The sequence below is a fragment of the Coregonus lavaretus genome (assembly GCF_964263955.1).
Source record: "Coregonus lavaretus genome assembly, chromosome: 8".
Taxonomy (NCBI): Eukaryota; Metazoa; Chordata; class Actinopteri; order Salmoniformes; family Salmonidae; genus Coregonus; species Coregonus lavaretus.
This window is the reverse complement of record NC_139995.1, coordinates 32,028,090-32,045,243: the sequence shown is the minus strand read 5'-3', so window position 1 is coordinate 32,045,243 and position 17,154 is coordinate 32,028,090. Positions and strand designations below refer to the sequence as shown.

At 45.1% G+C, this 17,154-nt stretch overlaps 1 protein-coding gene across 1 annotated transcript in view; it reads left to right on the top strand.

Moving 5' to 3' along the window:
* LOC311133293 (guanine nucleotide-binding protein G(i) subunit alpha-2-like) overlaps positions 1-17,154 on the top strand; it is a 108,497-nt gene that overhangs the window by 88,307 nt on the left and 3,036 nt on the right. Inside the window, exons 3-6 of the mRNA XM_084166781.1 lie at positions 5,435-5,576; positions 8,600-8,760; positions 14,411-14,539; positions 16,870-16,999. Coding sequence (XP_084022907.1) covers positions 5,435-5,576; positions 8,600-8,760; positions 14,411-14,539; positions 16,870-16,999 — 562 coding nt within the window. The remainder of the gene's footprint in view (positions 1-5,434; positions 5,577-8,599; positions 8,761-14,410; positions 14,540-16,869; positions 17,000-17,154) is intronic.

The window sequence follows — 17,154 nt, the reverse complement described above, 5'->3', positions numbered from 1 at the left end:
TTTGACAAAAACCTTGATTACATTGGTATACGATCAACGATATGCCTCTTTATCTATGCGTGGGAATACTTGGGAATAGCTTTCCTAAGTTAAAATCACTTTGAGCTGATTTTCTGGTCATTTTACAGTCTTTAATGTCCCCCCCCCCAAAAAGCAAATATCAAAACATTTGGGGGGCCAAATCAAATCATTCGGGCTGCGGGCCGCCTATTGTGGAACCCTATCTGCATTGACCCTTTTTGCACTAACTCTTTTGACTCATCACATAAGCTGCTGCTACTGTTTATTATATATCCTGTTGCCTAGTCACTTTATACTTACCTATATGTACATATCTACCTCAATTACCTCATACCCCTGCACATCGACTCGGTAATGATACCCTGTGTATATAGGCAAGTTATTGTTACTCATTGTGTATTTATTCCTTGTGTTATAATTTTTTCTATAATGTTTCTCTCTGCATTGTTGGGAAGAGCCCGTAAGTAAGCATTTCACTGTTAGTCTACACCTGTTGTTTACGAAGCATGTGACATAAGATTTGATTTGATCTATACAGTACATACTGCTTCCTATACTTAGTCGTAAGCCTGTTTCTTTCTCAACTGTTACATATGGGTTTGCGGTCTCCCCGGGAATGAACAGCCACTCACACACATGCACACGCTGATAAAAACGTATGGACCGTAGGAGTTTTTCTCACCATGATTAATGCATTGACTCCTTCCCTGCTAGCTCATATTCCAAGGAGCTACTCTGACAGTAGAGTATACAGTTAGTTTAAGTCTACGCTGTACAGGATGCTCCCTACTAGCCCCGCTGGATCATTTGGAACGTACAGTGAGGTCCATAAGTATTTGGACAGTGACACAATTTGCATCATTTTGGCTCTGTATGCCACCACAATGGATTTGAAAGGAAACAATCAAGATGTGCTTTAAATGTAGACTTTCATCTTTAATTTAAGGGTTTTGTCAAAATTATTGTATGAACCGTGTAGGAATTACAACCATTTTTATACATAGCCCCTCAATTTTAGGGGCTCAAAAGTAATTGGGCAATCTAACATAATCATAAATTAAATTGTGAGTTTTAATACTTGGTTGCAAATCCTTTGCAGTCAATGACTGCCTGAAGTCTGGAACCCATAGTCATTACCAGATACTGGGTTTCTTCCCTGGTGATGCTCTGCCAGGCCTTTACTGCAGCTGTCTTCAGTTCCTGCTTGTTCTTGGGGCGTTTAGCCTTCGGTTTTGCCTTCAGCAAGTGAAGTGCTTCTACACCTGCATTACTAGCTGTTTGGGGTTTTAGGCTGGGTTTCTGTACAGCACTTCGAGATATTAGCTGATGTAAGAAGGGCTATATAAAATAAAATTGATTGATTGATTGAAATGCATGCTCAATTTGATTCAGGTCAGGTGATTGACTTGACCATTGCAGAACATTCCACTTCTTTGCCTTAAAAAAGTATTGGATTGCTTTCGCAATATGCTTCGGGTCATTTTCCATCTGCACTGTGAAGCGCCATCCAATGAGTTTTGAAGCATTTGGCTGAATCTGAGCAGATAATATAGCCCTAAACTCTTCAGAATTCATCCTGCTGCTTTTGTCAGCAGTCACATCATCAATGAATACAAGGGAACCAGTTCCATTGGCAGCCATACATGCCCACGCCATAACACTACCTCCACCATGCTTCACAGATGAGGTGGTACTTGTAAATGAACTAAGGAGGGAATAACACACACCTGGCCATGGAACAGCTGAGCAGCCAATTGTCCAATTACTTTTGGTCTCTTAAAAAGGGGGGACACGCATATAAAAAGTGTTGTAATTCCTACACCGTTCACCCGATTTGGATGTAGATACCCTCACATTTAAGCTGAAAGTCTGCACTTTCAGCTCATATTCATTATTTAATTTCAACTCCAATATGCTGTGGTAGACAGCTAAAATCATAATAACTTGGTCAATGTCCAAATATATATGGACCTGACTGTATAGAGAGGATACAGGTTATTAGTCTGGTTGCAGATCTGGACCTGTATGTTCTGTGCATATGACTCTTTTGTCATGTTTGTTGTCATGTCAAACATTTGTGCACAAACTGGAAAGCACATCGAACAGGTTAGTTACTGGTTAGTGCCCTGTGCATCTGAACATCCAGCCAAGCATACGCAGGAAATCTACTGTATCCCCCTGTTTGTGTGGCCTCTGGCTGGGTGCATTATAACACATCCTTCACCTTTTCTTGAACCATGCAGTTTTTTTCAGGAGTGCTGGGGTAAATCTGTAGGACTAAAGCTGATGGTTATGAGCACCTAGGCTCTGGAGTCACTGTTGTCTCTGTATAACCCCGTTGCTCAATCTCACAAATGAACACACACACACACACACTCAAACCGTCAATCCCTCTCACAGACATTCATGAAGACATACACAGATGTTACTACCTGGAATACCAAAACACACACACACCTACCCCCCACATACACATCAATGCAAGCACACACAATTATCCTTTATATAACCTCACACACGCTCTTCAATGGTTGAATTATTCCTCCACATTCTCGTCTTGCCATGCTATCAATCCCTCTTTCATCCACTCACACAGATCACTTCAACTGACGCTATTAAACCCTTTCACACTGCACTAATAACACACACACACCACACCACACACAACCCTGTAATACATGGGCGAAACACTGTTAAAACCTCTTTCTACATCACCTCTTAGCATTCTTTCAAATTCTGTGCACAAATTTGTTCATATCCCTGTTAGTGAGCATTTGTCCTTTGCCAAGATAATCCATTCTCCTGACAGCTGTGGCATATCAAGAAGCTGATTAAACAGCATGATCAGTACACAGGTGCACCTTGTTTTGGGGACAATAAAAGGCCACTCTAAAATGTGCAGTTTTGTCACACAACGCAATGCCCTTTTGTGGGATTGGCTGGGCCTGGCTCCCCAGTGGGTGGGCCTCGCTCGCAAGTGGGTGGGACTGTGCCCTCCCAGGTCCACTGATGGCTGCGCCCCTGCCCAGTCATGTGAAATCCATAAATTAGGGCCTAATTAATTAATTTCAATTGAGTGATTTCCTTATATGAACTGTAAATCAGTAAAGAAAAATGAAATTGTTGCATGTTGCATTTATATTTTTGTTCAGTATAATTGCCTTTTGTATAAATAACTTTTCCACTTACAAGGAAAAGGCTTCATCAAGATTTGCTCGGGAATTTCAAAATGTTACTTAGATTTCAGAATTAAAATTAATTCTGCTGTGGTTCTTCTTGACTATTACCATTATGAATTTGCAATCTCATCAGATCTCATCTAGGAAAATGTCTGTTTCTGCATGAAATCTAGTTATTTTTACGTTTTGGGGAAATTGAACATGACTTTAAACAAGTAAGTCTCCCTACAACCTCCCCAGCCAGCGTGGCTCTTTGGTGTGTTGTCTCCGCTGAATTGTAATTGAGAAAAACACTTCTGTGTGCTCATTCTTTAAGTCCCATTTGGCCTTTGTCCTAGCGTGCTCCCTTGCATTCCAATTAGTTTGATTGAGAACGCCTCACCGCAGGGCCCCTTCCATGCTCCCAGAGGGCATTGGTGTGACTAGACGGGGAAAATATATTTGTTTCGTAGCGCAGGAGCACCTGTCTTGGCCTGGCCACTTTTTACTGTCACTTTTTTCAGTCTCCCTCCTCCATACTATAGTCTATTTGTTTTAGTTTTAGTGTAGTGTTCTCTCAGCAGAGACCTGAGCTTCCCTGAGCTTCCCCCACAGACCAGTAACGTCTGTATGGACTGAAGTATACAGTATGCATAGTACAGCCAATGATTAAAGTAGAGGGTACTTGATTCAATGATAAAATAAATGCTCCGGAACTTTGGCGACTAGTAAGTATTTTTTAAACCTCCAGCTTTCACACAGGCATAGTATATGAGCAGAATAAAAGTTTTACCTCAATTAACCACAAAATCCTGACTGTTTCCTGGAAGCTATGCTGTGCCATTTTCCCTACATTTTCCCCTACGTGGGCCCAGACCCTTAGCAATTCGAGTTTTAGCCAATAAGTTTCACCCCCTCGCCATATGACTGACAGCTAGCAAGAGGCTCATCATGCACTCACAGCAGAGTGAGAGAGCGAGCAATGACATGGTGCAAATATCTGCACATACACTACATGACCAAAAGTATATGGACAACTGCTCATCGAACATCTCATTCCAAAATGATGGGCATTAATATGGAGTTGGTCCCCCATTTGCTGAATGGAAGCAAGTCCCCGCAGCAATGTTCCAACATCTAGTGGAAAGCCTTCCCAGAAGAGTGGATGCAGTTATAGCAGCAAAGGGGGGACCAACTCAATATTAATGCCCATGATTTTTAAATGAGATGTTCATCGAGAAGTTGTCTGTGCAGGCCAGTCAAGTTCTTCCACACCGATCTCGACAAACCATTTCTGTATGGACCTCACTTTGTGCATTGTCATGTTGAAACAGGAAAGGGCCTTCTCCAAACTGTTGCCACAAAGTTGGAAGCACAGAATTGTCTAGAATGTCATTGTATGCTGTAGCGTTAAAATGACCCACTCCCTCTCTCCCTCCTGTTTAAATGTCCCACCCCCTCTCTCCCTCCTGTTTAAATGTCCCACCCCCTCTCTCCCTCCTGTTTAAATGTCCCACCCCCTCTCTCCCTCCTGTTTAAATGTCCCACCCCCTCTCTCCCTCCTGTTTAAATGTCCCACCCCCTCTCTCCCTCCTGTTTAAATGTCCCACCCCCTCTCTCCCTCCTGTTTAAATGTCCCATCCCCCTCTCCCTCCTGTTTAAATGACCCACCGTCTCTCTCTCTCCTGTTTAAATGACCCACCGTCTCTCTCTCTCCTGTTTAAATGTCCCACCCCCTCTCTCCCTCCTGTTTAAATGACCCACCGTCTCTCTCTCTCCTGTTTAAATGTCCCACCCCCTCTCTCCCTCCTGTTTAAATGACCCACCCCCTCTCTCTCTCCTGTTTAAATGACCCACCGTCTCTCTCTCTCCTGTTTAAATGACCCACCCCCCCTCTCCCTCCTGTTTAAATGACCCACCGTCTCTCTCCCTCCTGTTTAAATGTCCCACCCCCTCTCTCCCTCCTGTTTAAATGACCCACCGTCTCTCTCTCTCCTGTTTAAATGTCCCACCCCCTCTCTCCCTCCTGTTTAAATGACCCACCCCCTCTCTCTCTCCTGTTTAAATGACCCACCGTCTCTCTCTCTCCTGTTTAAATGACCCACCCCCCCTCTCCCTCCTGTTTAAATGACCCACCGTCTCTCTCCCTCCTGTTTAAATGTCCCATCCCCCTCTCCCTCCTGTTTAAATGACCCACCGTCTCTCTCCCTCCTGTTTAAATGACCCACCATCTCTCTCTCTCCTGTGTCTGTCAGGATCATCCATGAGGATGGCTACTCAGAAGAGGAGTGTAAACAGTACAGAGCTGTGGTCTACAGCAACACCATCCAGTCCATCATGGCCATCATCAAGGCTATGGCTAACCTCAAGATCGACTACGAAGAGGCTGCTCGAGCGGTAAGACAGCGCACACACACACACACACACACACACACACACACACACACACACACACACACACACACACACACACACACACACACACACACACACACACACACACACAGAGTGTCTGAGTCCATCCACCTGAGCAGCCACTGTTCTCTCTGCATACGCCTCACTGCTGCTCCAAAAGCCAACCAGCCCTTGAACCGCACCCACTCTTCTCACAAAACAGACTTCTCCACTTTGTCCCTATTCTCTAGTCCAGCTCTAATCTGTCTGAAGTGAGGCGGGGGAAATGATCTATGCTCAAGTATCTCCTCTTCCTGAAGTGCTAAGTGACAATAGCCTCCAGACAGTTTAGAGTTTCGAGTAGTATAGCCTCCCAGACCTTGAATGAGGTGGAGTGAGTGAATGCCATACAGTGATGTGCCATGTGTACTCAGTCCTGCTGCTCATGTGTGTCATTAGACTAGGGGGACCACTGCAGAGCTGAGCTGCCTGTCTGGCCAGTGGGCACTACTGAGAGTAATGACACAACAATAAAAAACTATCCATGTGTTCTTAGTAAGAGATAATTATAGTCATGCCCCCCATGTCTTTCCCAAATATGATTTACAGTTCATCTCTGTGCAGATAGGAATCTTATGAAAGATTTGCCTGTTCTTTATATTACCAACCTATCAGAAGTATTATTAACTGAGCGATCTGCTCACTCTCTACAAAGTCTAATATTGGATTTGATCAAGTGTTGAGATAAATACTTTATTTTGTACTACTTGCCGGTATTACTTTCCTGTGCAGAGGAGGTATGGAGAGGGCAGAGTGTTCTCCCACTGGTATGTGTCAGAGTTGGTTTATTGGAGGTAGCTAGCTCTGCAAGAGATATTCCTGCTACAAATCTCTGCAGGTCTGGCAGTGTCTCTCAAAATAATTAAAATACAGAAATCAAAACTTCCCAGCTGTGAAACTAATCCAGTGTAATGTATTATAACCTAACCTGTTCGACATAATGAATTCAGAATGATAATGTTGTACACCAAAAGACAGGCTACATTCTCCAACAATGGGCTTTGTGGATTATGCTGCTCTACTAGCTCTAAGCAGAGGCATGTATTTAGATATATGGCTCTGGATACAAAGAAGCTTGCAGAGGAAACGCTCACTCATATACCTAGCATGTGACTGATGAACTGTTCCAATATCTGGAGTGAGGGATGCTGCTTAAGATTGCTTTGTGAAGCAGTAGATTTGGATGTATCATAGTAAGTGTTAGACCTGGTTGCCATACCTGAATAGTTGCTCTGTCTTTATAGATGGTGGTTGATAAAGTGCTTTACATTGTATGGCACTAATGCATCTCATTCACTACAAATGTGCAGCACCCATGCCTATTGAGATATGCCTTTTGTTAAGTCATTTAGGTGTTAGAAATCAAGTGAAAAGGAGACTGGAGTAGGAATTTAAATAGAAATGGAGTAGGAATGGGCTGTAGGCTTATTCCTGTCTCAGCCCAATCTGTACACACACGCACACGCATTACAGCTGGCTCATCTAATACCACTCCCAGTGAGTATGTAGTGCTGAAGGGGACAGGGCTCGCTCTCTAGTCCCCCACTGCAGTATATTTATCAGCTGTATTCACTGCTGCAGCAGCTAACTCAGCCATGCTAACTTCCTTTACAAAGCACCTCCTCAGGGGTGAGACTGTAAGAGGGAGTGCTACTCAAAATGTACTGGTGTCTTACTCTCTTAGCCTGATAGTTTAGTTTACTACATGTTCTATAGATTGGCTGTTTAAAGCCCTAGTTTTCATTTTACACACTTAGGGTTGCGGAATTCCGGTAACTTTTCAAAAAAATGCCAGGTTTTCCAGAAATCCGGTTTGGAGGATTCTCGCAATCAGGAGGGAATAAGCCGGAAAACCGTAATCCTCAACCAGGATTTCTGGAAAACCAGGGAAATAAAGGGAAATGACCATCATTTTGCAACCTATACACACCATACTTTTCTCTCTTATTGTGCACACCTTAAGGGCTCTTGAAGGGAGGAGGTGGGCTCAGGTGTTGTAGTCTTGACACGATACGGTACATCATCCTTCAGTCCCCATAAAACTAGTCTGTTTATCACAGACTTTAAATACCACACAATACACTCACTCAAGTACATACTCCATTTCCTATGACCCACTTTAAAGAGGACTTGAGATCACCTGGTGTGAGGAGTTGTTTTGATTCCTCTGCTTATAACTCCCTCCTTCACTTATAAACCAGTCCATGGGCTGGGTTAGACTGGGTTAGACTGGGGGAGGACTGGGCAGACACAAGTTAACCAGCTGTATGGAACTTAGGCCCACGTCTCTTCTCAGTCAATGCAGCTTTAGGAGTTTGTCAGAGTTTTCCCTGGAAAGCATCGATGCACGGAGGGATGGTCAAGAGGGTTTTGTGGTGCGCTAAGCCGATGTGGGAGCTGTGTAATCGGCCCTTCTCATGCTCTGTTTGTATGTATGTATCTGCGTGAGTCAGCGTGGGACCATGCTAGGGGAAAGCCCTACACCACATTCTGTGTGTAAGTCAGGGCTGAGACCTGGCTGAAACCTGGCTGTGTCTACAGGTATAATTACCTCAGTCATCCTGTTCTCATGGACCCTTCTAGAGGGGAGCTGTGCCCTGGGGTGCTCCCCTGTGGCTACTCTGAATGATGAGTCCCCTGTATGGCTGGCTAAAACACACACAGACACACGCACACACACACATACACACACACACACACACACACACACACACAGAGCTCTGAGTAAGAGTGAGGACAGTCTCTCCAGTGTATAGGGATGATTACTGTGTTTAATGGTTCTTCTGTTTGTAGTGCAGACTGTCGGATTGTGTCCTCCAGTCTAATTGACCTTGTGAGACCTGATCTATTACTGTCTGCTTTACCATGGCCAAGTTTATTAACGTTGATTAGTTAAGGTCTCTTGTCTGTTCCACTTGGTCTGACTCATTCCTAACCCTGTGTGTGTCTGTGTCTCCCGCCTCCAGGACGATGCCCGCCAGCTGTTTGCCCTGTCGGGGGCTGCTGAGGAGCAGGGCATCCTGCCAGACGACCTGTCCAACGCCATGCACAGGCTGTGGGGCGACGGAGGGGTGCAGGGCTGCTTTACGCGCGCCCGCGAGTACCAGCTCAATGACTCGGCTGCCTAGTGAGTAATGACCACCACCACTCTGCCCACTCGGCTACGTACTTATGCCAGGCTCATAGTCTACTTTGTCATGGTCCTCCTCTTCTCCATGTTACCATATAGTACCTGTAAGGCTGTAACCAAAGCTGTTGATATGCAATTTTTATGTGAAATGTCTAACTTTTAAAAACATTTTTGGGAAACTACAAAAACATAAACGGCCTACCTGTAACTTATTCATACTCCATAGGAAGGGAACTTTTGGAAGACCTTAGTACCATTAGCTCAGCCACTCTCTCAATGTGCCCCTCCTTGATCACAAACCTTAATGGGGCCTGTTGAAATAGGCTGAGCAGTGATTTTACTGGATTTACCTTCTGAATCTGGGGGCAAAGCAATCGGGGAGTTTTGGGGAAGCAGCAGCAGCAGCAGGGTAAACCAGCAGGCTCTGATTCTGATGGCTTCACAGCACAGTGACTCCTAAACCCCCCTCCCGTCCCCCCTCGGTCTCCCATCTATATCTTAAGGGGATTAAGAGATCAAGGCTGCGTGCGCTATGTGTTAACGCTTTGTTGAGAAACCAATTGGTTTATAAATAGGGGTTAGTCTGACTGAACTTCCAGGAATTTTCGCAAGCCTAATTTCCCCTGAATCAATTTCTGATGAGAGGACCAGTTCCTGAGATAATAGATTGGATCAATCACATTGATGATGGGAGTAAAGAAACAACCAACATGTTTATTACAAACGGATGACTCACACTTGTTTAGAGAGCAGTTTACAGAAAACGGCATGTACCTTAACTGTAATGTAGTGTGAAAAATGTTTTTAATTCACCTGTATAGTCCCCATTATAGTCCCCAGCCTGAATATGTTTTCTATGTTGTTGTTTTCCTGTAAGGTTTTTTAATGGCCAAGGCAAATTTGAGGTGGAAACAGACAATGAAATGCTATCTTCTAACTGCTGATGGTGTTCATTTATTAGTTACATTTGATGTTCTAAAATGCCTTTCCTTTGATTTAGCTTACCAACAATATTTCTGGAGATGGGTCTGAATGTAGTTTTAGTTCTGTTCTGAAACCTCTGTGTAGTTCTGTGTCCAAAGTCTGTCTGCATTGGGGCAGCCTGCTCAGCCACCCACGCTAGTAGAGCTGTCCTGTCCCGCTGTGTGTGGAAATAGCATGGAAATGCCACCGAATAGCAGCGAGAGCTCTGAAGTCAGGGTGGAGGACAGTGTGGTTTCACAGTGACTGCTCACATATGCAGTCACTCCCTCTTTCCCTCTCTCCTTCTCCCTCTCTGCTGGCCATGAGGCAGCTATCAGGAACATTTAGCCTGAATGAGGGAGTCACTGGGGTATCCAGGGATTGGTGGCAGTTTGTGGTTGGCACAGACCATGCCATGCCTGGTTGCAGCCTTTAGACCAGGGCTATTAAAATCCTGGCTCGAGGTCTGCAGCACTGCTGCTTTTCCTTTCTACTCTACCTGGCTCTTGATTGATGTCATTGATTGGCCAGAGAGATCACTCACCTGGTGTCCCAGGTCTGAGTCAGTCCCTGAAACCAGCAGTGCTATGCATCTCTGCACCCAGATTTACGGTTCTATGCTCTGGTTCTCACAGCGATCAGTCAACAGATGCTACAGTGTACGGCTATGCTATTGTCCCAGGTTAGTCCTTTATAGTGACTCCCATTGTACGTATTCCTCTATGTAGAACAACAACAGGTCTCATGTCACATCCAATATACAGTGAGGGGAAAAAAGTATTTGATCCCCTGCTGATTTTGTACGTTTGCACACTGACAAAGAAATGATCAGTCTATAATTTGAATGGTAGGTTTATTTGAACAGTGAGAGACAGAATAACAACAAAAAAATCCAGAAAAACGCATGTCAAAAATGTTATAAATTGATTTGCATTTTAATGAGGGAAATAAGTATTTGACCCCCTCTCAATCAGAAAGATTTCTGGCTCCCAGGTGTCTTTTATACAGGTAACGAGCTGAGATTAGGAGCACACTCTTAAAGGGAGTGCTCCTAATCTCAGCTTGTTACCTGTATAAAAGACACCTGTGCACTGAAGCAATCAATCAATCAGATTCCAAACTCTCCACCATGGCCAAGACCAAAGAGCTCTCCAAGGATGTCAGGGACAAGATTGTAGACCTACACAAGGCTGGAATGGGCTACAAGACCATCGCCAAGCAGCTTGGTGAGAAGGTGACAACAGTTGGTGCGATTATTCGCAAATGGAAGAAACACAAAAGAACTGTCAATCTCCCTCGGCCTGGGGCTCCATGCAAGATCTCACCTCGTGGAGTTGCAATGATCATGAGAACGGTGAGGAATCAGCCCAGAACTACATGGGAGGATCTTGTCAATGATCTCAAGGCAGCTGGGACCATAGTCACCAAGAAAACAATTGGTAACACACTACACCGTGAAGGACTGAAATCCTGCAGCGCCCGCAAGGTCCCCCTGCTCAAGAAAGCACATATACAGGCCCGTCTGAAGTTTGCCAATGAACATCTGAATGATTCAGAGGAGAACTGGGTGAAAGTGTTGTGGTCAGATGAGACCAAAATGGAGCTCTTTGGCATCAACTCAACTCGCCGTGTTTGGAGGAGGAGGAATGCTGCCTATGACCCCAAGAACACCATCCCCACCGTCAAACATGGAGGTGGAAACATTATGCTTTGGGGGTGTTTTTCTGCTAAGGGGACAGGACAACTTCACCGCATCAAAGGGACGATGGACGGGGCCATGTACCGTCAAATCTTGGGTGAGAACCTCCTTCCCTCAGCCAGGGCATTGAAAATGGGTCGTGGATGGGTATTCCAGCATGACAATGACCCAAAACACATAGCCAGGGCAACAAAGGAGTGGCTCAAGAAGAAGCACATTAAGGTCCTGGAGTGGCCTAGCCAGTCTCCAGACCTTAATCCCATAGAAAATCTGTGGAGGGAGCTGAAGGTTCGAGTTGCCAAACGTCAGCCTCGAGAAACCTTAATGACTTGGAGAAGATCAGCAAAGAGGAGTGGGACAAAATCCCTCCTGAGATGTGTGCAAACCTGGTGGCCAACTACAATACATTTTTGACCTCTGTGATTGCCAACAAGGGTTTTGCCACCAAGTACTAAGTCATGTTTTGCAGAGCGGTCAAATACTTATTTCCCTCATTAAAATGCAAATCAATTTATAACATTTTTGACATGAGTTTTTCTGGATTTTTTTGTTGTTATTCTGTCTCTCACTGTTCAAATAAACCTACCATTAAAATTATAGACTGATCATGTCTTTGTCAGTGGGCAAACGTACAAAATCAGCAGGGGATCAAATACTTTTTTCCCTCACTGTAGGTCTAGTCATGCTTCTAATGTCTGACCCCAACACAGCCTGCCTACATGCCACAGGCTATCAGCTCTCTCTGGAGCTTCTCCACAGAGCCACTCATTAACATTGAGGCCTTTAACTGAGTCAATGTAATGTAATGCTCCGTCAGTGTAATGTAGTACTAAGTTGTTGGTCTAATGATGAAAGAAAACACAGTAACACTGCAAGACTCTCTCTCCCCAATGCTGCTGTAGTGTGGTGTAGGTTAGAGGCCCTTATCACCGGGGCCCGCAGGGCCCCTCAATCACTCTATATGGAAATGTAGAGAACACCACATCCCCTGATACCACTATTCCTGATACACTCACCGTCTATGTGACTGGAAAACCACTTGTGCATGTATCCCCACCTGCAACAGAGGGAGAGTGTTGTACTTGTTCTTAGGCGAGTACATTAGACCCAAGGGCTCTTGGTGAGATTGCATAGTGCCAAGGAAATGGGCTCTAAAATGCATGACAGGATAGCGTGTCACAAAATGATTGCCTGGCATCCGACTAAATATTAAAAGAGCAGCGTGAGCGATATAGTTCTCTCTCCCCCTTTTGTATTACCAAGTCTAATCATAACTTTTTAATCCCGCTCGCTCACTCACTCACTCATTCACTCACTCACTCACTCATTCACTCGCCCTGCTCTTATTAAAACTCTGGCTTTCTGGTAAGCGTATTGTTGTGGAGGCGGTGATGAGGATTTACATTATTTCATCAGGCCTCTCCAGAGCACTTTGACTACTGTAGTTAGACTTCCTGTGTGCTTCAACAATATCAGCCTCCAGACTGTCATCTATCTCAGAGCACAGGGAGAGGCCCGATCACCTCTCAGCAGGCTAGAATCACTCCTACAGCTCCACTACTGTAACTCACCTCCTCTCCAAAGGCCAAATCCCTGAGCAAATGAATCAAAGCATAGAGCTAATAACCATAATAATGTTGAACCATTGCTAGAGGGAGGAGGTGGAGGGGGAGGAGGAGGGTTTGTAAATTGTAACTGTAAGCCCACAGGATTCAATTAAGCTCTGGATGCTAGAAATCAAAAGCTCAAATTAAGCAATGTTTCAATATGTGAATCCCTCACAACAAAGGAGGCCTTTCTCTTTGGGGCGTGGGATAAGAGTCCTTCAATCAGAGATGTTGGTTTGTGATGAAGGAAGGAGTGTGTGTGGAGAACACTTTTAATGTACGCACAGACTTGTTTTAGGCAGGATTACAGCGAACACAAATACTTTGTTATGTGATGGAACGCCACGTCACGATGTTGATGTACAATCCTCTGTGTAAACCTCAGCTCAGGGCACACTGTTTATAGAACAGTCTCTAGAAGTCAACCTCTGCAGGTATAAACACAGAGAGGGAACCTGAGAATGTGAGGGTGGTAAATCGTGTCAGTCTGTAGTCCAATGATAGGTGAATATGACGGTGGCTGATGGTACCGTACAGTGACGAGGCACACCATCCAGAACATCTTTATAAGGCAGAAGAATAACTGTGTGATTTAAAATGTTGAGCCATTGATTTGATTCAAAATGTGAAGCCCACATCACCCACTAGTCCCAACCTCCCATCCCCCGTCTCCATCCAGCCGTTCAGATAGAGGCGTCAGAGGGTCAGGAGATGTCCTCTATATTCAAATGACGTAACGGGCCGCTGCTGCTAAATAAATGAACAGACAGCTTCTTCCAAACAAAGCTTGATTGCCATGAATGAAAGGCCTCAAAAACCATTTAATTACATCCTGGCCGTCCAGCTGAGGCCACATGAGAGGAATCTGACAGGGCCCGCTGACCTGGCTGTCTGCAGCGCTATGACTAACACAATTGTTTTCTCTCTCAACAGGCGCAATCAGATGGTTTTCCAGGGATCTAATGCCCTTGTCATTTGTGTGTGTGTGTGTGTGTGTAAATGTGTTGAGTCAGCCTGTCGGCATCTCCTGGCAGATTGAGTGCTGATGCGTATCGTATCCACCATAGATTGGGCACTTCAGATAGTCAAGCAAATAGAAACTGATGGGTCTTTATCCAGTTAGTGGTGAGTTTATATTGATGAGGGTTAAAGAAACAGATATCACCAATACCATTAACAATGTGGCCAAACCAGTGGTGCAGAGCTGGATCCCTGAAACGCTGTGACCCTAGGCTTAGTGAGGGTCCACCTGGTTTTTAATCTGACAGCTGTGTGTATCTGTATTCTGACGTGTGTGTGTGTGTGTGTGTGTGTGTGTGTCTGTATTCTAACGTGTGTGTATGTCTGTATTCTGATGTGTGTGTGTTGGCCCTGTCAGCTACCTAAATGACCTGGAGAGGATAGCCAAATCAGACTACATCCCCACACAGCAGGATGTGCTGCGGACCAGAGTCAAGACCACTGGCATCGTGGAGACACACTTCACCTTCAAAGACCTGCACTTTAAGTGAGTGGACCACTGACGTACTAGTGTGTGCGTGCATGTGAATGCACCTGCGTGTGTGTGAGTGCACCAGTTCCCCATTGTAAATCAGAGGTTCCTCCTTCATATTCTAATATGTATTGTTCCAGCAGAGAGCAGTGGTTTAGTTTCTCTGTGTGTTGTTAAGGTAGTGAATGTGAGATGAGTGGCCTGATCCTGTCTCAGAAGTTAGCCTCAGGATGTAGTATGCTTAACACGAACATGATTAATTTTGAACCCGCTGCTCGCACCATTGCCCAAACGCAAAATAACCTCTCTGTTTCTTCTTTCCTCTCTGTCTTTTGGAGTGAAGCTAGTGATGTGATATTCCTCGAAGGCACCATTTTGTCTGGTTGTTACTTTGAAAATACAATTTCCAGCTGACTGACCCTGGTTCTCTCCATTTGTCTCTGTCTGTCTCTGTGTGTGCTGTTAGTTTGTGTGTGCCTCGGTGTGTATGGTGGGAAGGTTGTGTGAGAAAGTGTTGATGGACTGGTTGATGTGTTTACTGGCAGTGGCTTCAGAAATCCATTTTCATTTGAATGTGGGAATTGGATACATGCCTCTATGCCTCCTTATCCTGGATAACATAACTATTTCTCAGTCATCTGTCTATCCATGTCTTAATGATAAAATACAGAGGAAAATCCAGGTTAAATGTCAATACCACCACCACCTTTACACATCAAATGGAATAGAGGCTTCCAAATGGAGTCAGGATACACTTTTTTCAAAGCACTGAAAATCAAAACGTGTGTGTGCGTGCAGAAGGCTGTGTGTGTGCGTGCGTGCATCTGTCTGTGTGTGTCTGTCTGTGTGTACTCTGTATACAGAGACACATGTTTGGGTGTGTTTGTACACAAACACAAATAACATAACGTTCCCCTGCCTGCCCTGCAGCAGTGTTAGCTATTGTTTATCTGGGCTGATGGAATCAGGTTACAGTGAGTGATATTAAAGCTGATGAGAGCCCTGTTGAGGTGAGTACCACTCTTTACAGCCATGAACATTACAGCCCTGCAGTAAGGAGCTGTGCTTACACAGCCTGCCAACACATAGCATAGTAGCACTCCATTACATAGGAACTTCATCCAAATATCAGCTGAATTTCTAGCAGGGCTGACAGTACAAAAACTAAACTGACAGTCTGGTACTGTATATGCCAAACATAAGACTTCCATGCCACGGTCTCAGTATTTATTCTTATTCTCCATGTTTTGAAATGTAACTTCCTTGGTGGTGGTGATTAGTAAATATCTCAGATGGGTACCACAGCCCAGACCGGAACTGGGGCATCCTCTCATCATCTCGCCCCACGTGCCAGGTCGGTGGGTTGGTCGGTGGGTGATGTCCTCATGAATAAGTCATGCGTGGCTCAATCGTGTCAACAAACAGACATTACCAAATCGCCTCCCTCAGCTCCTCAGCCCCGTCCGTCTGCAGCCTGCCTGCCTCGTAACCATGGCAATGTCACTGTACCAAAATACTAACAAAATGCCAGGGAAAATGCCAGGGTCTGTGCAGCAAAGGGTCTTGCCCAATGGAGACAGAGAGAGACAACGAGAGAAACAGAGACAGAGAGACACAGATGGAGAGGGAGAGAGCGGTAGAGACTGAGAGGAGGCAGACTGACTGCAGTGCACATAGAGAGAGAAGGTCCCCAGAGGAAGGCTAGCTGCTCTGAGTACAGAGAGACCCTCAGGCCTCCCCTCTCCTCCAGGCCCAGCCTGAGTTAATGGAGTGTGGGAGCTCCTCCAGGAATGTCAAATTATCATGGTGCTTCCCTGTTATTGGTGTAATTATGGATCCCAATACGGAGGTCATGAATGGCCCTGCAGAAAACTTCCCCTCCTGTGTTTCCAGATCCAAATAGACTGGATAGGTTTAAGCAACATTGGGGAAGCTCCTGTAAAAGCTCTAGGGGGTGGCAGCACCATATTGTTTACACCTATCCACTTATTCCAAATCTGCACACATCAAAGGAGTGACAGGGCTAGACTAGAGGTTGTTCTGGGTGTTGGGGCTGGGTATACAGTACCACTAGTGAACAAGGGCTCCCGAGTGGCGCAGCAGTCTAAGGCACTGCATCTCAGTGCTTGAGGCGTCACTACAGACCCCAGGCTGTATCACAACCGGCCGTGATTGGGAGTCCCATAAGGTGGCGCACAATTGGACCAGCGTCGTCCGGGTTTGTCAGGTGTAGGCCGTCATTGTAAATAAGAATTTGTTCTTAACTGACTTGCCTAGTTAAATAAAGGTAAAATAAAAAAAATTATTAAATGGGTGACCCTCACTGTCTCCTTGTGTCCCTGCAGGATGTTTGACGTGGGTGGCCAGCGTTCTGAGAGGAAGAAGTGGATCCACTGCTTTGAGGGAGTCACAGCCATCATCTTCTGTGTGGCCATGAGTGCCTATGATCTGGTGCTGGCTGAGGACGAGGAGATGGTGAGGAGGCAGAACACTGTTGTCCTTTAAGTGCCACTGACTAGATCTCTCTTACCCCTTTTAATGCTATTTTATTTCTAAAGGAAATTGCTTCACTTTCATTTTGAGTTGTCTGGATCAACTGGAATTAAATAATGTTTTGTTTTCATTCCCTC